Raw genomic sequence first — 22,015 nt, 5'->3', positions numbered from 1 at the left:
GGATGCTCTTCCTTCTCTTACACTGGGACAATATTTTCTCCATTGCTCTTGGAAGCACAAGAACTAAACAATGCCCATGGAAAAGGAGTCCTGGCTCTGCTGTGACCTGGTACCTCTGCCATCTGACGTGTGAGGGATGCAGAGATGGAGGCACTCAGCTAGTTCTGACTAAGAGACACTGCCTATCTATTCCCAAAATCCAGTTCCCTAGAGTTTGTACCAGAAAGACCAGAAACGATGCTCTTTCCTGTTCTGGTAGCAGAACTATTACTGGAGCAGATGGACTTAATCCTTTGCTTGTTGCCTGCACGGCTCCTGGACAGCTACCCTCTGCAGCCTGGCTTGGGAGACAGATGGAGGGTGCATCCCACAGCCACATCACACCCACAGACTCCTCATGAGTCACCTCTTTGTCACCACCCAGAGCCTCTGTTCTACTAGAGGTGCACAGAGCAAGGTACAAAGCTGGGAGGAGGAGGAGGCAGGGCCTTTTTCCTCCTCTGCTTATAGGAACCTTTCTAGTTGGTGACTCACAAGCTGCCAGAGCAGCCCACGGAGCTCTTTAATCTGCTCTGTACTGCAGGGAAGCTCATTCCTATTTGTCTTTTCAAGCCCCTGGCATTGCTCTAGTGAACCACAGCCATCTACAGGGGACAAGAGTCAGTAGAAGACATCTGTACCATGCAGGACACCCCCTCACTTGTCTCTTTCACTTGCCTGTGGGGGTCTGTGTGACCTGTGACTGGAGTTGCAGGGTTGAAAAGGGGCCCTGGTGCAGAAAGGACAATTCCTCAAGGCACAGCTCCAGTCACTCCTCCTAGCTGCACACCACTGACTGCCTGAACCTGAGGAGAGGCATTCCTTGAGCATGCCAGCCCTTGCCCACGGCCCTCAGCTCACCTTGGATGTCAGCAAGGTCTTGTCCCATGCCATCATAGTAAATCTTCCCTCCTCTCTCAGTGGGGAAGAAGTAGGTCATAAGGGAGCTGGGAGGGGAACAGTAGGAGTAGGAACCCAGGGGCAGGTCCTTCAAGACCTCATGGGGCTTCCAGCAGAATTCACGGAAGCGAGGGTGGTCCATGATCTTGCGCTCAACCTCATGGATGGTGACCAGGCGCTCAGTGGTGAAGATGTTGTTCTCAGAGTCTCCCCGAGCCAGAAAAACGAGCTCAATGCGCCAGTGAGCGTGAGTCTGTGTGTTAGCACTGATGTACGTGCTGGAGTACTCCCAGCGTGGGGCTCCTCTCCCGACTCGGGCACTCTGGTTTGCTGTGCTTGGCTGGGGCTGCAGGGAGCCCACCCTGCCCGCGGCGGGGCTGCGCTTCGCCCGCGCTCTGACCCCGCCACGGGAAGCGTTGAGGTGAAGCTGCCGCAGCTGCTCGAAGATGAGCCTCTGCAGGGTTTCTGAGGTAAAGTCAGCCAGGTCCCGGCGGTTCCTCCCCCATGACCCAAACTGGGATTTGAGGGCCAAGGCAAGGGCGTCAAAGCGCTGCGAGGACTCGTGGTTGCGGATCTCAAAAGCGTTGTAGGAGATGTCAATGTCTAGGGCAGGGTAGTGGAGGAACATGACGACAGCAAGCACAGCAGGGATGGCACAGCCCAGGAAAAGTATGAAGCCAGCACAGTATGGGTTGGTAAACACCCAGCCAACAATATTCCAGAAGCCAGACAGAGGCAGCGTGACACACAGGGGCCTGACTCTGCACGGGCTTTTCCCACACCACAGAGCACCCTCTCGCCTCTTCTGGGAGCTGAAGGCCACCTCTTCATCTTCCTCCTCTAGCCAGGCATCCTGTAACAACGGGTCATCCTCTGTGTCCATGTCCAGCACCTGCACACAGGTAGAGAAGAGCAGTCAGCAGGAGCAGCAGAGGTGTCACAGGCACAGCCGTGAATCCACAGACTCGCAGCAGCAGAGCCAGGACAGAGGCACACTCCATTTCCCTCAGGAGGAAAGCACCACTCCTTCCAAACCCCACAGATCTGCTACAGCCACTGAAACAACAGCCTTGTCATGGGGCAAACCACACTCTGCCTGGCAGAGGAAGCAGAGAGGGAGAAGTGACAGAGGCAGAGCCCAGTGCTGTGGCAGAGGAAGGCTCTGCATGGCTCCGGGAGCACCAGGCAGGGAGACTGCAGGGATTCACAGTATGTTCTCACACTGCAGCAGCATGAACACTTCATTAGCTAACCTGGTTCTCACATCCAGGAATGGTTCATGCTACCAGATACAAAATGCAAGGGAGTGCTATCTTCCTCTCCTTAGAACTGACAATAGATTTCCCCCAGCTATTTATAGCAGTATCCATCTCTCCCATGAAGTGTGCATGTGTGTGCACACAGAGCCAGAAGTGCACACACCCCTACCTGCAGATGCACACTTGCACATATCAACCCCTCTGAGAACTCACTGTGACCCTGCTCTAGTTCCTGAAGGGATGTCACCCTGTTCTTCTGAAGTTCTTCTAAGCCTTCTGATGTTTACATTTTTTAATGGAGTTTCTCACGCACTTTTCATGTAAATAATGATTGTTTTGCATTCCTTTCTGGAGGAGGAGAGAACTGATGGACTGTTGGTTTGACCAGTGTGGCTGGAGAGGGGGCAGTTTCATCCTCCAATCCATGGTCACTTTTGGAATTCTATAAATATCGAAGTCTGGAAATAAACCTGCCTTTTTTTGCCTTGGACATTTCAGTGTGAGAGTGTTGTTCATTTCGTGTCCTGTTGTGACAAAGGGATATCCACTGACAGCGTGGGAAGGGAAAGGACTGAACAACCTGCCTTCCTTCCACTCCTGCAGAATATTGTTCGTGGAATGCATTTTCCCCATTCTACAGAACAACCAGGAAGAAAAAGCAATTACTGCTTTCATGGAATGAAGGAGGAAACCCTCCCTGATCGGCCCAGGCTTGGCCAGGAAAGAAAGGGATAATCCCTGGGAGGTGCTCTCCTTAGCAGGGGTTTCCCAGGTTCCCAGACTGACCCTGGGTGTCTCACAGTGACTTCCCAAGCCAGGGATCCACACGTGGTGGTCCCTCAGAGCAAAGCCCTGACCTTGTAAGTGTCACTCCCTTTTCTGGCCCCAGGCAGCAAAGCCAGCAGCCCCTGTCACTGAATGAATGAACCAACAGGTTCCCTTTGTTACCTGACCCTGAGAGCTGAAATCAATTTACACACAGGCCAGAAAAAACTTACAAGCTTTGCTCCTAACCAGTGCTTCTACTTTATCAGGCCTTATATCAGCAGGAAGATAAATTGCCTGTACCTCTTACCTCTATATCCTCAGAAGGCCCAGGAGCTGCATGAACTTGGACCGAGAGGAAAAGCAATGGGACAGAAACGCTCCCTGGCAGAGGAGCACTGGTGCAAAGCTGCAAGGATCACAGCACCCTCTCTGCCTCTGGCCAGGCTGAGCAATGCCAGTGCCTTTGCTCACTCAGACAGAATGGGATCCACAGCAGCTCCCATGGGATTCAGGTCTGGACAGCATCTGTGCGTGTCTGGGCAGTGTTCCCCTCATCACAGAGCCTGTGGAGAGCAGGGAACCTCCCAGCTCCAGCCCCCTGCTCCAGCCCACACCAAGGAAAGCAGGAATGTTCATCAGTGCCTTTAACCTGCAAGTGATCTTGTCTCAAAGCATCCCACCCTTCCTGTCATTGTGAGAGCAGCAGCTCTCCCAGCCCTCAGCCTGGCTGGGCTCCTACAGTGCCTCACTCACCTGCAGCTGCACTCTGGAGACTGGGCAGGAGGGCAGATCTGAGCCTCCTGCTCTGCCAGCTCAGCACAAAGACAGGTACCACGGCTGGCAGGTGGCCACAGTCCCTCTCCTGCCAGACCTTCAACCCTCACAGCCTGAGAAATAGGGTGAAGAGAGGACAGTGCATAAAACTCTTCTGTGTTGCTGCCCCCTTCTCATAAAGGACTGAGACAGCAAGAGGAAACAATGGGGGGAGTTGGAGAGGGGGATGTATCTTCAATCCTCTAGAAAGGTTAGGAGTAATCTAGTTGGTTTCAGACTCCATTGAGATTTCTTTAATATTCAGGATGCATAATCCTAAACAACCAAGGAGTGCCTGGAAGTTTCCCTGAATACACATGGATCATGTGAGCCCTTGGCACTGGGGCAAAGCAAGAGCATAAAAATGATACTCAGCTTCATGGGAACACAGACCCACCCTACTCTTGTGTTGCTTGCAGAGCCTTATTTCTGTCATGACAGGGAGGAGGCTTTCCCAAGTCTCTGAATCTGCAAATTGATCCTCCCCTGGAGGACTCTTACCACAGTCTTGCCTCTCTCACACTCTACACTCCCAAACACAGCCATAATCCCATCCAAACTGACAAAATATGTGTCCAAATCCTGCTGGCATACCAGCCCTCTCAACACAGCACCTTGTCAGCCCCAGCTCACAGGTCACCCCACACTGCTGGCCTGTGCCAGGCATGCTCAGCACACCCTTGGCTGGTGTGTGACCCCCATCCATGACTCTGCTGTTTCCCTTCAGCCTCTAAGGGACAGCCAAGATGCAACTCCAGCTCACATTAGTGTGGATTGATGCTGCAGGAGCTCAGGTGTAAACCTCACTGATCCCACTTGGGCAGGTTGGTGGGTACCTGCAGTTACCTCCCCTCTGCCTCTGACTTTTCTCCCACTGGCCTGGGGAATGGAGTTACTGTGAGATCTGTATTCTCTCTGTGTATGTATTCTCTCTTTAGAACGGGGTAAAGAGCCATAATAATTTCCCATTTTATTGAGTTACTGAGGAGAAGGAGGGAAAAGATTCTTATCCTGAGACAGAAGAGCCTGCATGTGACAAGAAAGGGAAATGAGAGAGGACATAATAATAAGGCAGCAGAAAAGGGATTACACCATCTTCTTTCTTAACCAAGAGCTAAATCCTCAAGTCAAGGATGGGATCAGTTCTAAAGTATCTCCCTCTGACTTGTCCATCAATTGTCATGGTCTGGACTGCAAACCTCAGTTTGTAACAGATGGGCACCTATAATGTCTGGTGACCAACATGTGGTACACTCTAGCTGCAGACTGGCACCAGTTCTGGCACGGGTGTGAACGCCAGCACAGACATTTCTGGAGAAGCCCCTGTATACACTCAGATGAGAACTGAGTCAGGGAAGGATCAAGATTTGGTCTGGGACAGAGGCATGGGCAGGGTGGGTGGCACCTGGAGTGTCCCCAGCAGTGCCAGCCTCCCTCTGCTCACAGGGTGAGCGAATCTCTGAACCCCCTGCAGGAGAGCTGGCTCACTCCAAAGCCAGACATGGCACACTTAGCATTGCCCTCGGGACTCATCTGGCTTTGCCACCTTCCTCAGATCCCGCCTGGGTCAGGATGACAGCCTACCCAACCCAGAACATGGCAAATTGAATTGGTGAGGGAGATAAACCCTCAAATCATCCAGAAGGGGATTGAAATGCATTTTTTTCTGCTTGAATTTTACTTGAGGGCTGGCCTGTTTTCTCTCCATCACTTCTCATGCTATCCAGAGACTCTCAGCACTGAATCATGGCCCAATTACTTTTTCAGCTCCAGGATACACACAGAGAACTTAATCCTGCAGCCTTCATTAAACTCTGCCTCACTTCTGCGCAAGCTTAGCCTGAGCCAGGTTGAAAGAGGCAGAGGATTAGAGTACTCCTTGGAGCCCTGGGTCTGTTTCTTTAGAGAAGAGGCACTGATTCAGCTGGTTTGGGTAGTCATATAGATTTGTTGGGCTTCCCCCTGCTATTTCCAAAGCAAACAGGCTTCCTGCAAGCGAGATCCAGCTCGAGCCCCAACAGCCCCACAGGGATTGTCATTCACTTGCACCTCAACCAGGAAAAACACCCATGCAGCTCCCACAAGACAGTTCTTGTTCAGTGACATCTAGAAGAAAGACATTGGCAAGTTGGCGAGAAGCAGTGACAGATGAGGAAGCTAATTACACCCGACCTGACTAATTAATGCTGACTTTCACATTAAAAAATCCTCACTAGTGTTCCATTTCAATTACCCAGTTGTTCCTTCCTACAGGAAAAAGGAAGCCTTGTGCAACACCGAGCTAGAAAGAAAAAAGGAAACAAAGCTCAAGACTAGAAGGGAGGGAAAGACAATTTCTGTAATATAGGAGATTCTCATTGACAAAATAATCAAATTTCACACTGGTTTCTCCCATGTGCAGAGCTTTCACAGCAGAGCTAGCAGTTTTGTGCTCCTGAAATCTTCTGGAGTTTCTACCCAAGGCAGCTTTAGGCCCCTTTGATAGCTACATGAAGTTCCTACAAGAGGGAAAGAAACAGCCTTCGTGCTCCCAAATTATCCTGGCAAAAGCCACATCTCTGTGACACAGAGCTGCACACAGCTCTGGCCATGTAGAACAACTGGAGGGCATCATTAATGTGCCACACTAAAGCAGAGCTCCACAGGGACACCAGGACACAGCACCACAGTCTTGCTCTACACTTGAATCACTGAGACTAATCCAGAAGTCTAATTTTAAAACACAGCCAAGAAGGGCTTTCTCAGGTCCCTGTTCTGTGGCATTCACATTCTCTGAAAAAATCCCTTCGCCCAGCATTTTTCTCCTGAAAAGCTGAGAAACCTCAGAGAAAAGAAAAACAATTCTTATCTCATTTGCTTCTCCTGTGCTGTGCTCATGTGGAATGTGTTTGGAGATTGTTCACCCACAGGTGATTGTTTCACTGCATTCTGCTGTGAGTTGTTTTCACTCTTTGGCCAGTCAGGGCCAAGCTGTGTCAGTACTCTGGAGAGAGTCACAAGTTTCATTATTATCTTTTTAGCATTGTGTAAGTATCCTTTCTGTAGTCTTTAGGATAGCATAGCATTCTTTAATATAATATAGTATTATAAAATAATAAATTGGCCTTCTGAGAACGTGGAGTCAGATGCATCATTCCTGCCTTTGTCTGGGGGCAATGGCAATACAATACTGTTCTCCCTTATCAATACAGCTGTCACCGAGTGCATGGAGTCCCTTTCCCAGTGCAGACTTCATGAACTGTTAAACAAAATAATAGGGAGAATTAGATATGATTTTTGTCCAGTTGGAGGTCTGACTTTCATAAGTCTTGTACTCCTGGAAAAGTCAAGCAGGCCATGGACAGCTCACCCTAAATCTCCTGTAATACTTCTCAAAACATGACTTAATTCAGCCACAGACCAGAAGCTGTGCCTGAGGATACAACACAGAGAGAACCTGTTTCAGTGGGATACGAGCCCAGAGATGCACATGCTGCTCAAAAGCACGAGTTTGATCTGCTGTCTGAGCTGGCTCCACCATTATTAGATAAGCAGGTTCACTTTCCCAGTTGCAAGCACAGCACAACAACAAGGCTTTAATCTATTTTCTTTCTGAGTGCTTTGGATTTCCCTTTCCACTTGCTTTAAATCCTTTAGTAAGATGCAGAAAAACACTGCCAGACCCCAGGCACTTTGCAGATCAGAATGATATCAGAATGCTCCAGCAGCACAGAGCTGTTGGAATTACAGTGTAATTATATAAATATGTGTTTGCTGGGAAGAAAGTCCAACAAAATTATTTCAAATATACATACATATATATATCTATAAGCTCTACAGTAATTCCATTTGCTCACAAAAAGCAAGACAATGGGCAGGGCTGTATATAGGAAAGAGGATTATCTGATCTCAAGCTTTCATGAAACCAAGCACAGGCACATGCACCCTCGTCTCTTACTGAGGTGTTCCCTTCCACTGCTGACTGTTCCCCCCCTCTTCCACCTTACAGCAACTTTTACACCCTTGCTAACATAAGAGCAGCTGGAAACAGAAGGATTAATGATATTAAGTGATTAGGTCCAACGATCTTTTCCAAACTAAATGATTCTACCATCTCTCAACCAGCTTTCAGACTGGACAAAGGCTGCTTAGAGCACTCTCAGCCTACTATGCTGAGGGTCTTCTGCATGCACCCACCTGCTATTCCATGCTCTGACAAACACTGATTAAATCTACTCATAACTGCATGCCAAAAACAGTGTGGAAAGATTAGCTGCAAAGTCAAGCACTCACCAGTCAGGAAATGCCAAATTCAGGCCCAACACAGCATCCTTAATTTGTCCCTCTTTTGTAAATGCTCTGCAGTGTGGTTTTGCTTCCCAGCTCGCTGTCCAAGGCAAGGCTCTGGCTTCCACCAGGGCATGAGATGGATGATGCTCCCCAAACCCAGCAGTTATTCACTCCCCTGTTCTCTCCTCATCATTCAGTGTGTGGCCTCATGCCTCATTTCCTGCATGCCGCTCATGCCTGGCTCACAGGCAGAATTATTAATTTCCTTGTGAGCTTTTTAACACTGCCTGTCATGACAGAGTCTGAGGGCTGAAGAAACAGGGCTGAACTGAATCTTCTCCAGCATCTCAAGAAGGAGGGGGTGGTGTAGTCTGCATCTGACAGATGCTGGAGCTCAGGAGATGAAGGAAGAAGTAGACGTTTATTTTGGGTGCCTTGTTTGACACAAAAGATACCAAATCTTTTTGAGGGCAAAAACGGGGGCTGTGTGGAACAAACCTGTGTTCTGCAAGTATAATTTGAGATGTATCATCAAACATAACCATCACTATGCAATGTAACCTTTGTGCTGGTGAGGGATATCCAACCTCCACAATAACAGCCAAATTCACATGATATACATTATTAAAACAACCCAGTAAATTGCCCCAAAACACATGCTTCAAAGTACTGGAACTGGCACTTTTGAAAGACAAAGGTCACCAAGATTTGCTGATATTAAACCATGCATGTTTAGTGCCCTGACTTCCTGGGATTGCTGCAGAGGTATACCTGCATGAGCACTTTGCTAACATGCTTGTCACTGCCAAAGAAAATTAATTTCCTGATAAAATAATTTGCTTCTGGTTATTGTAACTAATGATTGTAGGTGTCAGAAGCAGCGTCTTGGTTGTAATCTCACAAAACATGCCTCGCAGCCCTGTGCCATGTTTACTGCTTAAGTTATTTGCTTTTACTGGTGATAAGCTCTGCTGTCACTCAAGTACGTGGCACTTCCAGGTTTCTGCAAACAGGTACCAAGCAAGCTGAGGCTCTGATATGCTTCAGAAATTACTTACCTAATCACTACAAAAATTACTTAGATTTTGTCTGAAGCCCAGCAGGTTGCTGCTGCTGAGTAAAGGGATCACTTCTGGCTCAGCCAGGTGCCTTTGGTGCCTTGACAGATTTCAGAAGCAGCCTGGATCCCACCTGCCAGGGCCCAAAGGAACAAGCTCGTCAAAGGGATGTGGATTCCCACACTCCAGCACCCACCCCTAAGCACCTGTGCTCAGAGCAAAGCCTTTACAGATCATTAAATATACATGGCTGCCACAAACCAGAGCCTTGCATTACTATCCCATGAAGTATCTCTCCTGGAAGGAACGTCAGACCAAAGATTCATCAATTCCCAAGCCAATGGAATAAAGAGAGAGAGAGAGAGAGAGCGCTAGCAGCTGCCCCAGCCCCATCGTGCAGTCAGATGCCCTCCTCCCCTGAGGCTTGGCCATTTTTTGTTTTCTTAAGTACCCAGTTGTTCATGTTTCCTAGCAACTTAAAGGAAAAAAATTCTGTAAGTAAAAAGGAACAAAAAGAAGCCTAAGCCCCAACATGTTCATACCACTTCTGGGACTGATCAAAATGCCCTCTCCTAAAGGCTCCTCTCCACATAATTCACATCAGCTGCTAGTTCATCACTGGGAAGGAGCAGGAAAACTCCCTCACCCTCCATCTGAGCCGCTTCTCTCAGCAGCTGAAGCAGCAGTTTGTGCAGAGGAGGCTTTGCTGGTTGTGGTTCTGTGGGCAGCAATGTGAGAGGTAAGACAGGAATTCCAGCCTGCCCTGCCAGACCTTCTTGCCAACCACAGCACAGGCAGCTGTTTCAGCTCCAGTTCTTCCCACTCCAACTTAAAAAGTACAACGAGGTTAAAAGAAAATGTTACCAATGCTCCACCTGAAGACTGTACTTGGCCAGCTCTGCTCACTGTGCTCTGACCTTCCAGAAAGGAGGAACAGGCACAAAGTCCCACTTGCAGGTGTCACACCATGCAGGTCACAGTGGCTCACTCCAGGGGCTGCCCATTTTGATCTAATGTATCTAAAGGTCTTATTTTTCACTGCTACAATTTACTGACACCAGAAAATGCCAGATTTGGAAGAGGAAGGCTGTAAGGCTGCAATCTGTATCATGCTCCCATGATATTTTACCCACATCCACTTTTTCAGCAGGGCTTTCCACACACCAGCATGAGAGGAGTGGGGGATCTGCAGCACTCTCCCAAACGAGGGAGCAGCAGGAATACTGAAATATTTGTGCATCATTCTTGCTCCAAGCACTGAGCTGATGCCATCTGTGGCACAGACACAGTCTCCTCCGAATGTGAGGGTGGATTCTGGGGGGAATTTATCCTGACAGTCAGTACAACTGGGTGAGAATGACTGCAGCAAAGCATGTGGTACAGTGACCCATGGAAAACTTACTGCTGCATCAGGAGGGACTCTCAAAGCAGCTTGCAGCTGGCTGGCTTCCAGCAGCCTGAAAAGTGGGATCTGAGCAGGTATGTCCTTCTTACCTGCCACGCTTCCTCTCTCTCTCCCAAACAGATGCAGCTGCCTGCTCTCCTCCCATGAAAACCCAGAGCTTGTGGAATTACATTAATTTGCGCTGCTATTTCATCTTCCAGGAATCAGTGAGAAATCTGGAAGCAGATGTGCAATATCCAGAGGCTGAAGAGCCTCTAGTGGCACACAGCTCACTGGTCCAGAGCAGGACCTGGGCAAGCACAAGGTTTTTCAGAACAGAAGGAAAACTTCTTGAGGGGAAGATGTGAAGACAAGACAAACTGCCTCAGTGCCTGAGCAGCAGGTTGGCAGATCCCCTGCCAGTACAATGAGTTAAAGCTTACTGCCAGCTGCACCAGCCATGCAGAAACTCACATTAAATATTACAACAGCTCAATAAGCACAGTCCTGCAGACCATTAGCACAGGAGCAGGCAGGGAATCAGAATAAGCAAACAGGCTTTAATGACACATTCATCTCAGAGAAAGTCCAGGATGCTTCCTGATACAAACAAGAGACACCACGAGCAGGTTCCTGTTAGTCACTGCTCAAGGGAGGGAAATGTTGCTTGCAACAGCTCCCAGAAGCTGCCAGTGAGGCCAGGTCTCTAGGATACAGATTTAGCCACCAGAACCGAGCTGAGACAGCAGGAGTGTCCCTCCTCTCTGCTCTCTTCTCCTCCCTCCCAGCACAGACCTGGAAGTCTGGGATCTGAAGCGGTTCAGAAAGAGGCAAACATCACCATTGTCCTTATTCCCCTTTGGCTACCAAAGATGCAGAGATTCACAGCCCCAGGAGCTGCTCGTCAGTGGCAGCCAGCCATCCCAAAGGGACAAGAACTGCCACCTGGAAGGACCAAAGCATTTCAGCCAATTGTTCCCATTTCTTACTGCATCCCACACTTTCAGACAGATGTTCACAGGCTGAGATGCTGCTTGTGCTATCTCTAAGGACTAAGTCCTGCAGTTAAAACACAAAAATGAAAGAAATATTTGTGGCTCTACTGTTAGTTTTTCCAGCTTTCCTGAGGCAAAGCACATCATCTGCTCTGAATTGCTCTCATATTTTGGAGTTTGACACTTCTATCCTTTCACAACATGCCTTGTTCAAAAGACTCCTGGGATTCCCCTTCACAAGGAAACACAGATTACTTTTGAAAAGAGATTTGCAAATTGATTTTCAAAGGGACACACTCCACAGCCCTGTGTGGATGTGGAACTGTGTCTGGCCCTCTGGAAAGCAGGCTGTTGGCTGAGTACAAGAGCAAAGTAACTGAAGGCACTTCCCAAATCAGCCAAAGAAATGGAAATGCAAACAGTACCAGGATCTGCAACATAACCAAATAAATGAGCATCTAGGCAGGTTGGTGTACATGCAGGAGCTAATTTAGCTGCATAGAAGCCAAGATTTGGATCCAGAAGGAATTATCTCCCTCACAACACATCAGAATTACAGGGACTGCAAGAGGTCTGTAAAGAAAATGTCATAAGAAACTTATTTGTCTGCTAGTTACAGCAGAGCTCTCTGTTATTGGAACCTAAACAAGGCCAGATGCTTTCCTGTGCCACTTACACACAAACCCATGCTATGAACTCTGCAGTTACTGTGAGGAAACATGCATCAAGGAATTGGCTCCAGACAGCAGATTTACAGGAATGAAGCTTTGCTTTTTTGGCATAAGCACTGCCACAGGGGACGAAACATTTACCTGCTGATATATCTTGTTTCCAGTTGTCATAGACTGGTGTTTTATAGCTCCCTACCATGCTGCAGCTTTTCTGCCACACTCTGTGCACAAGATTGATAAAAGAGACAAGCATGCAATGGACCAAAGACCACCCCAGACCATAGTTCAGCTGCCCATCTCTCAGCCCTGTGTGAAGGGGCAGAGCTGAGATGCAAGGGTTAGGATGGGGAGAAAAAGAAGGGGTGGCCTTGGAAATAAATTCAGTTTGTATGTGGAAAGAAAGGGCTTGCAGCATATATGTTAGACTGTGAGACACTCCACTGAGAAACACATCCAGAGGCTGGACACCCTGGATGTCCAGTCCAAGGCACTGACAGGGGTGGGGGCCAGCCTGAAGAAGCCCAGCCTGCCATGCCCAGAGGTTGGAAATTGCAGCTGCTGGCAGGAAGCACTGGAAGGAGAAGCTTTCAGCATGGTCCAAGAACTAGTATGAGCTTTCAGGCAAAATAAATTTAGCTTTAAATACAAGCTGGTGTCCATATTGTCCTGACTCCCAGTTTAACTGGAGCCCATTGTGTTACTGAGTCACTTTCATGCACTTGTGGGCCTGTCCACCTCCCCATGTCAACTCAGCTACCAAAACTGGCTTGGACATTAAACCTAGTGCTTGAGCTTTAGCTGGAGAGCAAGTGGGAGGGTGTGCAAGGGGGGAGGTGGAGGGAAAGCATGGTGGTGGAAATACAGAGGATTTGGCCAGATTTGATTTATAAGCAGGAGTCAGGGTTGCTTTGGGCATTTCTCAAACATGTTTAAAATGCCCTGTTGGGCTCTAGTTCAAACCTGAGTCTGCAGCCCATCTTCTTCTAATTCACTTCCCTTGTTAAAAGGAGGAACAGAGAGAACTTGTTGGATTCAGGGAATCAAGTGTGCTGCATGTGTAGCAGTACCCCAAGCAGTGGAATGATTAGGTGTTGTTTTGTGGGTTTTTTTTTTTTCAAATTGTCTCCAAAGATTTTAATACAGCTTAAAAGTAGTTCATTCTCGGCTCCTAGGTGCAACACAGAGCCAAGAAACAAGTCAACATCCCCCTAGGAGCAAAGAGTACTTTGTGCATCATATATCAGAGACTGCATAAACCCTTTGCAAACACCTATCAGATTCAATTCCTTATTCCTCTAGGGAAATAGACAGGATTGTATGCAAGTTCACAAATGAATTAAGCAAGGTTCCACAGCTGAGCTTCATCTCTGATGGAATTCATCTATTATTTTGCTGACTTTCCCAGAAGCTAAATACAGACCAAGCAAGTTACCAGCTAACATCATTCAACTTTAGCTGCCAAACAAGGAGCAGCAGTGGTACCTACAACTCCATTTAACAGTGACACAGAGACCCTGTGACTTGCTAGGCCAACATCAGCCCAGTGAGCTCACAGCAAAACTAGAGATCTCACAGAACACTCCTCTTTGTTTAAGTCAAAGAGATGTCTGCTATGAAAAAGTAAGATAGGAAGAAAGCCTGTGGCAGCCTCAGACAGGATTTCCTGAAGCCTGTGAAAAACACCAATCACTTGTTTTCAGAATTTTAAAAATGTAATAGTAATCAAATAGTTATTAAAATAGTAATATAATTAGAGTAATAAAAATTTGAACAATTAGGATCAGAACAACACGAGACAATAAAAACAAAGAGTTAGGGACAGTCCAGGTACCTCTTTGTGGGCAAAATAAGCCCGAAAAAAGACTCACATTAACAGAGGATTAACCCTTAAAAGCAATAGCCTGTTGCATATTCATACAGCTCATCCATGATGCATAAATTCCATTCAAAGAGAGGATTCTGTCTGATCAGTGCCAATTTTTTCCTCTGAATCCTGATGGTGTCTTCAGGGCTGAGTGAGGCAGGAAGAAGTTAGTTTCTTCTGATAAGGGAGCAATAAATTCTTTGTCTCTGAAAGATTTAGGTGTCCTGTGGCTGCTATCTGGTGTGAGTCCTGTCTTTAAAAAAGTAGCTTACATAGCACATTTCTACTTTAACATTATGTTATAACTTGAAACTATATTTAACACACTAGTTAAGATAATGGATACAGTATAACTTTCTAACATAACACATATAATATTAATTTTAATATTTACAAAAATCCAATCATAAAATACACATTTTTAACACCCTTCAAGTCAATAATGCTGCCACCATGAAAAAAAATCATCACTGCTAGTGGCTGTGCTGAACTGAACTCTTATGGGAAAGTGAATCCCTATGGAGCAGCTGGAAGGACAGAATTCCCAGGTGCTACAGACCCACACCTGAAAACAAGAGCTGCAGGTGCGGAGCATCCTTTGGTTCCCACCAGCAGAACTGCTCTGCCATTCCCACATCAGGCCTTCCAGGGGCAGTTGCAGTCCCTGGCGAAATAAATGGGCAGGAGATCTTTCTCCTTTTTAATGCCTTTATTAAAGAGATTCAGCTCAGGTGGGGAGAAATCGACGGGTCGCGCCCACGCCGCCGCTGCTCCCAAGAGTGGCACGGAGGAGGAAGAGGAGGGTGATGCAGCTCTGTCCGCTGGTCTGCAGGCAGAGCTGGGGACTGCGTCCTCACGGGAGATTCGCAGATTCCTGCTTTTCGGTCCAACACTTCGGGTGCCCTCCTTAGTGAACATCCTTAGGTCAGGGTGAGAAGCAAAAAGGATCCAAGCAGGCCCTGGGCTACGCGCCCATCCTTAGACATCACCTAGGTCCCCACATTCTATGTTGGCTCGTTGTTTTTAGGGGTTTTCCTGGAAAACTGGAAGATTTGGAGCAGTGCATTTCTCATCTGCATACAAGGTCTGATGCCACTCCCATTCTCCTGGCGCTGCCGTGTCCAGGTGTCGTGTCCAGGTGTCGCTCCAGGGCAAGCATTGGGAGGACAATGGCTAAATCACCAACCATCGACGGGCAATTGAAGAACTCTTTACAATGAAGCTAATTTAACAGCAACTGGTCCAACCAGTTTTAACTCTGCAACCTTAAACAAAAAATAGATAACTTTTTATTTATAACACCTGGGTGTTCAATTCACCCCGGGAATTGAATTGAGGTGGATCACACTCAGTTGCTGGCAGCTCAGGACTCCTGAGCTGTGAAAGGCAGAGCGTCCAGTTGTGGTGGGATCCCTGTCACACACAATTGCCTTCTTCTTGCGGAAGGAGGGCACCATCCCTAGCTCTAAGCAACCAAAATTAAACCTTTGAAGCTTGTTTTTCCAACCTTTTTGTGTCTGCGTTTCCTTCTGTTAATGGCGTAGCACTCGTTATTAATCTTTTCTGGTTTTCAATGCTGTAAAAGCATGACTCAATAGCCGTGCTCAGACCTCAGAAAGCTTCCCTTAGGGGCTGCAGAGGACGGTCAATGACGGCATCGCAGAGGAGAGAGTCATAAATAACACAGCTGGGTGCTAATGCAGACAGCCCAGCCTGAAGCACACTGCTATCAATGGCACCATTCACAAACTCACACCTAGTTCAGCTTTGCTGAAACGTATCCTGGGTCAATGGAAAGTCTTTTGCTGACTTCACTTAGAACTGGATTAAGCACTTGTGCTGTCTCCTCCATACTCCTGAATTATTCATTACGGGCCAGACACTGCAATCCATATTCACACTGCACTTAATCTGTCCTTTAAATTGACTCGCATTAGTCTGAGTCACAGGCACCACAGCCTTTCTCTTTAACAGTCTCACTGAAGGCAGCAGAGCTATTCACAGAGGAGACCAGGCAGGATCCAGCCCTTAGCAAAGGCATCGCTGAGGACAGAACTGAGAGAAAATTCACCCTGGTAAAGGCACAAGATGAATGAACTCAGGGAAAATCTGTGTTAAAATCAATAATGTAAAGAGATAGCCTGTTCTGCGGTATCACGGGTGTGAAAAACCTTTTTGTGATTTGTGTCAATTGGCAATGGAATCAGCAAATGCTTGTATCTGCTGTGGCAAAAGTGGATGTATTCTACAAAGAATGGTTTTGAAACTTTCTCTCCAAATAGCCAAATAAAGCACCAAAATATAAGAAGTATAATAAAGAGATGAGGTAGCAAGAAAGCTGATGCTTAGAATAAAAGAGAGGAAGCTGTGGTAAAGCTAAAGGGATATAGCAACAAAGTGACTAAATGCTTATTGTGCTAGATGAGTAATGCGATGATTGACTCTCACAATTAATGGACAAATATCATGTATTAAGGAAAGTTTATAGATTTATAGTTATGTTGTATCTCCTTGCGTGGTTATCAAGAGACAAGGAGGGCTGGCTTGTCCCTGTGGTGACATCTGACCTCCAGCCAGGATTTGAGGAAGAGATCTCCACCACTGGACAACAAAGGGATTGATGGAACTCTGGGAGGGGTTAAAGGGTTAAAAAGGGAAAAAACCTCCATTGTGAGGGCGGCTGAGCACACGGTGGCGGGCCAGCGCTGTAACCTTTTCTCTTTATTCAGTCTTCTGTTGTACTTTTGATAAGGTTTAATAAACCTTCCTAAACTATGAAGAGTGAGTAGCTATTTCTCACAATTTTGTATAATAAAAAGCTTGATGCACTTGACAAAAATCACACAGCAGACACCAGTAAGGCCTCCCTCCAGACGACCACAAGAAGGAAAGGAAGCCAATGACCACGCGGAAAGATTATGACATTGCTGATCCCAGCTTAGTGATATTTGCTGATTTGGACTAACACAAGCACTGGACTGACACAAATGATAGGAAAATGCTTTGTAGGCTTAAAAGCAGTATATATACTTTGGTGAGCTTGTAGTGGTGTGTGCCATGAGTGGAGCGGTGACTCCACAGCCACCCAGTGCTGCTTGCTTGCTTTAAAATAAAAGACATAAAAATGAAATTCGATTTGGCTATTGAAATTTTATATCAACGGGGGGAGATTAAGTGAGTTCTGGAAACTAATATTTCATTGCTCAACTTCATCACGAGGTCTGAAAACTCATTCCCGGGCCCCTGGCCACACATTCACAGAGCTGAACACAATTTTCACACACACCTCATGAGGACTGCTTTCCTCTCTAAAGAGAGAGAAACAGTGAGGTGAAAAATGCCAACCACTGGTTTTTAAAATTTTAAAAGTTTAATAGCAATAAAATGGTTATAAAAACAGTAACATGATTAGAGTAATAAACATTTGGACAATTAGGATCAGGACAATATGAGACAATAAAAACAAAGAGTTATGGACAGTCTGGGCACCTCTTTGTGGGCAAAATAAGCCTGAAAATGGACCCACGTTAACAGAGGATTAACTATTAAAAGCAATAGCCTGTTGCATATTCATACAGCTCATCCATGATGCATAAATCCATTCAAAGAGAGGATTCTGTCTGGTCAGTGTCAACTTCTTCCTCTGAATCCTGATGGCATCTTCATGGCTGAGTGAGGCAGGAAGAAGTTAGGTTCTTCTGATAAGGGAGCAATAAATTCTTTTTCTTTGAAAGATTTAGGTGTCCTGTGGCTGCTATCTCTTTGTGTGAGTCCTCTCTTTAAAAAAAAGTATCTTACATAGCATAGTTTCTACTTTAACATCATGTTATAACCTCAAACTATATTTACCACACTAAAAGTGAGTAAATACAGTTATGCTGTATTAATTTTCTTTTAAGAAAATGAATACAGCATAACTTTCTAACATAACACATACAATATTCATTTTAATATTTGCAAAAAGCCAATCATAAAATATGCATTTTTCACAAGTGAGGTGTGTGGAAAGGAAGAAGGCAAAGGACATCTTCTGCTCTTCCTGACTGTCGCAAGAGAAATAAAAAGTGCACTCACTCAGTAGAAACTCCTTCCTCTGCCAAGCTCACACGTCCCAGTAACCAGACCCTCAGGCCACACTCCTTGCTCTGATCCTGAAATCCCCTCCAGCTGCTCAAATCACTGATAAACCCTCATCCCGGGAGAGCTGATTACCTGTATATTTCACCACTAAACCCAAACGTATAGTCTGATACCTCTAAACAAACAATGGATTAAAAAAATAAGCCAATCAGGTAAGTAAAAGGAAAAATAGTTTACACTACACTGAGAAATACAATGGGATTTGATTTTTTAGAATGAATGAATTTGTTCAGTTCTCATTTATGTTAGTGCTTGATAAGATTAGAGGATTAAACCAATTGTATGCTAAATACTTTGTGCTGAAGAGAGTTTCTGCCAGGATTTACTGCACGTTGGCATGCACAGAAACCACAGCAGCATTACCCAGAGACCCTGGGACTCACAGGAGGACCTGTTCAAACTTCAGAAATAAAAATCACAGCTTATCCAGATTTTCAGTATGCACCCGGGTATGAACTTCTATCCCACTCCAGTTTCACTCAAGCTTATTTATTAAGTACTCATACCCAACAGGCAAGTCTTTGTATAAGCAGCACTTATCTTGAAGCACTGGCATCACAAGAGGATTACAGATGTGCTGTGGCGTTTTTGGATGCAAAATGTGCATACCCACTCCCTGTGCCACACTGAAATGCACCCATCCTATCACTCTCATGTGATTTGATTACATACACACATCACAGCCACCCCATAAACTCCTGAAAATACAGCTTGTCAACAACACTTCATTTGCAGTTCAGAAATTACAGATACAGAAGGGGTCAGAGTTTCCCTGTAACTTAACTGATTCTTCTGTCGGTGTGACAAAAGCATTTGTGATGTTTAATTCATTAATGCTGAAAAAATACAAGATCTTGGGAGGCACAGCCAAGGACACGCTAGATATTGAAAGAATTTTTAGCACCTAGCAAACACATTTCCCCCAGACATCTAAAAACTAACAGTGATTTCAACAGTGTGAAATCCCTCATTTATGTGCCCCCAAATTACAAAGAGCCAGTCAGATATGGCCACCTTGACTCCCTGTAAATGGCCTATTCTGTGCTAAGGAACAGCATGCACAACAAGGGTGCTTGTCAGTATAGCTAAAAACACTACACTACAGCCAGTGAGGGAAATCTGGATAGAGTAAAAGTGACTTCAGCTCATGTTCAGGGTTGTGGTTTGAGGTTTTTTTCTACCCCTGAGCATGAATTTGCCCTGCACATTGCAGAAACTGAATCACAGTCATCACCACTGTGGGCAATTGGAGGTTGGATGATGCTGATGCTTCTCCCCAGATGCCAGTCCAGTTCTCACACATTACACTGTTACACACTGCTCTGTCCATTGGTCCCTCAGCTTTCCCCTTGTGCCTCTAGTGAAAGGGACACAAACACTGATGGGTAGTTTCACCTTAAATCACTTTCCTATTAAACAAGCATTCTCTCTCTGCAGAGGAGTATCTTCCCCACGGGAATACTGCAGGTATTCACAGGGGCAGCAGGAAGAAAGGAAGAATGGATCTTTTATCATATTAAGCATTTCCATTCCATCTCTGTTGTCTTTTTCACTAGCTCAGTTCTGTTTTATTCCAGGCTTAGAGAATCAAGATATAAGGCTCCAAGGGATAAAGATACTAGCTTGATGAGTCTAACCTCTAAAGATGCATCCAGGGTGATAAAAGAAGTGAAACATCTTCCTTCAATACAGTTGTTGTGTTGCTAGGTTTCCATCTAGATACACAGTCTAAAAGAGCAATTAAAGGAAGCCGGTGCTGTGGATTCTATCTTTATCAACACTTCACAAGGTTACTGGTGAGAAAGAAGGAAAAATAGTGTCCCCAAGCAAAGTTGTTCTGATGAGAACAGACAGCTAGTTCCAAAATCTTACACAAATTTTCATGGGGAAATTTTTCTTCAAAGCCTGAGTTTCTAAGGTAGCAATTTTTATGTGCATCAGGATGTGGCTTTGTGAGCAAAAGGTCTGTGTGTTGATTTGTCATTTGAATTGCTCTTCCAAAGCACAAGTCCTCACCCCACTTAACGAGGACATGCATCAGCCTCGTTTTAAAGGAACTTATTCGTTTGTGTATTACACAAACAGCAGACAGCAGACTCTGACAGCTGTCAAAATACTATTCTAATAATTGCATAAGTGAAGGCTGTTAATCAGCATGCTGCTATGCCTGTGCACAAAACAAAGGTGCAAGTGACACAGGATGCACCAACAAGGCAGCTGCAAGGTCCCAACATGCCTGAGGGACCAGCCACTTCCAGCTTCCTCTGTCTGGCCTGGAATTTATCAGTTCCATTCAGCTCCCAGTCTCTCAAGTGCTCTTAAATACTTGGGCAGCAGCAAGCTCGTTTGGCTTGGTCATCACATCGCCAAGGAAAAAACAGAAGAGATTATTTCCTGCAGGACAGTGGCTGTTTTACTGGCACATCTTTGGAGACCACCTGAATGGCAAGAGCCATAAGGACCAAGCTAAGTTGGGACTGTTGCTAAGCAATGAAATGTCCTTATTAAGTGGTGCAGTGTTTTTAGACAGGAAAAGTCCATTTCTGCATGAGCTGGCATAAAACAGGAAGGTTACCTTACATGTACGAGTTACACGATGCTCTTTATATCTTTTGGACACACAGCAGATGAGGATCCTGCCTGGCTGGACCTGCTAACACCACCGAGTACGGCCAATACCCCCCGACTCTGCTCCTCCTCAGGGAGACCGGCCAAGCCTCCGTGGAGCCAGGGACACAAAGCTCCTCAGTTCTGGCACCCAACTTTTCCCCCAGGAGAGCAGCCTTGCTGCAGGCGCAGCTCAATCAGCTCATTATAGAGGCAGCCTCCCGGGAAACGATCTCCCTGTGCATATTCATGAACTATCCAGAGCTTCCAGGGAGAGTTGGCTAAACACACAACTGAGGGGTTTAGCTGCTAGATTCCCAGGGGGAAGAAAAAAGAGAAAGGGGAAGGGGAGGGGGAGTAAAAAAAAAAATAAAAAGAGGGGGAAAAAAAGGAAAAAGGCAAAAAGGACATTATTGCAAGCGGTTGTCTCTAAGCATTGCGGGACCCGGGAGCCCGACCGACACCCCAGGCCACCCCCGGGCAGAACCGAACGCTGCGGGCCGCCGGGGGAGGAAAGAGCACCACGACAGACGGCTGCGCTCAGACTGCCCAGACCCCGCGGAGCGCATCCCTCACCTCCGCCGCGCCGGGCGGCAGCGGCAGCGCCGGCTCCCGCTCCACCGACGATCGCTGCGGCGGTGGCGGCCGTGCCGGTCCCGCAGCCCTGCCCCGGCCCCGCCGCCGCCTTTCGATGCCGCTCCGCCGAGCGCCGCGGCCGCCGTGGGCGGAAGGGCGGGCGGGCGGCAGCACCCGCCGCTGTGCCGCGGAGTTGTGCGGAGCGGAGCGGTGCGGTGCGGTGCGGTGCGGTACAGTGCAGTGCAGTGCAGTGCAGTGCGGAGCGGAGCCGTGCCGTGCCGTGCCGTGCGGAGCGGATCGGAGCGGAGCGGAGCTGAGTGCGGAGCTGCGGGGCTGCCGCGCCCCGCCGGGCTGCGGGCGGCGCTGTGGCCGCGCTACAAAGCGCGGATATAAACCATGGACCCGTGCCCCGTGCGCCGCCCCCGCCCCGCTGCCGTGGAGCCGGACAGGCAGCCCCGGCAGGAAGGCAGCATCAGCGCAGGGCCGGCACCGCCGGGAGGGCGGCGCGGGCACGGACACGGACACGGACACGGACACGGACACGGGCACGGACACGGACACGGGCACGGACACGGACGCGCACACGGCGCTCAGGAACGTCCCCCCGTGAGAGCCCGCCCCGCGTAACTCCGCGGCGGAGAGCGCAGGAATGGAGCGATGCCCGAAGTGAGG

The 22,015-nt window shown here is 47.3% G+C and overlaps 1 protein-coding gene across 1 annotated transcript in view; it reads right to left on the bottom strand.

Annotated features, from left to right (window-relative positions):
- The window catches only part of DISP3 (dispatched RND transporter family member 3), a 40,042-nt gene extending 18,552 nt beyond the window's left edge, over positions 1–21,490 (bottom strand). Inside the window, exons 1-2 of the mRNA XM_041419435.1 lie at positions 21,344–21,490; positions 901–1,831 (exon numbers count right to left, since the gene is read on the bottom strand). Of these exons, the coding sequence (XP_041275369.1) occupies positions 901–1,822 (922 nt within the window). The 5' untranslated portion in view covers positions 1,823–1,831; positions 21,344–21,490. The remainder of the gene's footprint in view (positions 1–900; positions 1,832–21,343) is intronic.
- Between the last annotated feature and the right edge of the window lie 525 nt (positions 21,491–22,015).

Source organism: Onychostruthus taczanowskii, unplaced genomic scaffold (genome assembly GCF_017590055.1).
Source record: "Onychostruthus taczanowskii isolate IOZ18803 unplaced genomic scaffold, ASM1759005v1 scaffold61, whole genome shotgun sequence".
Classification (NCBI taxonomy): domain Eukaryota; kingdom Metazoa; phylum Chordata; class Aves; order Passeriformes; family Passeridae; genus Onychostruthus; species Onychostruthus taczanowskii.
The sequence above is the reverse complement of the archived record's forward strand: the minus strand, read 5'-3'. Positions and strand labels throughout refer to the sequence as shown.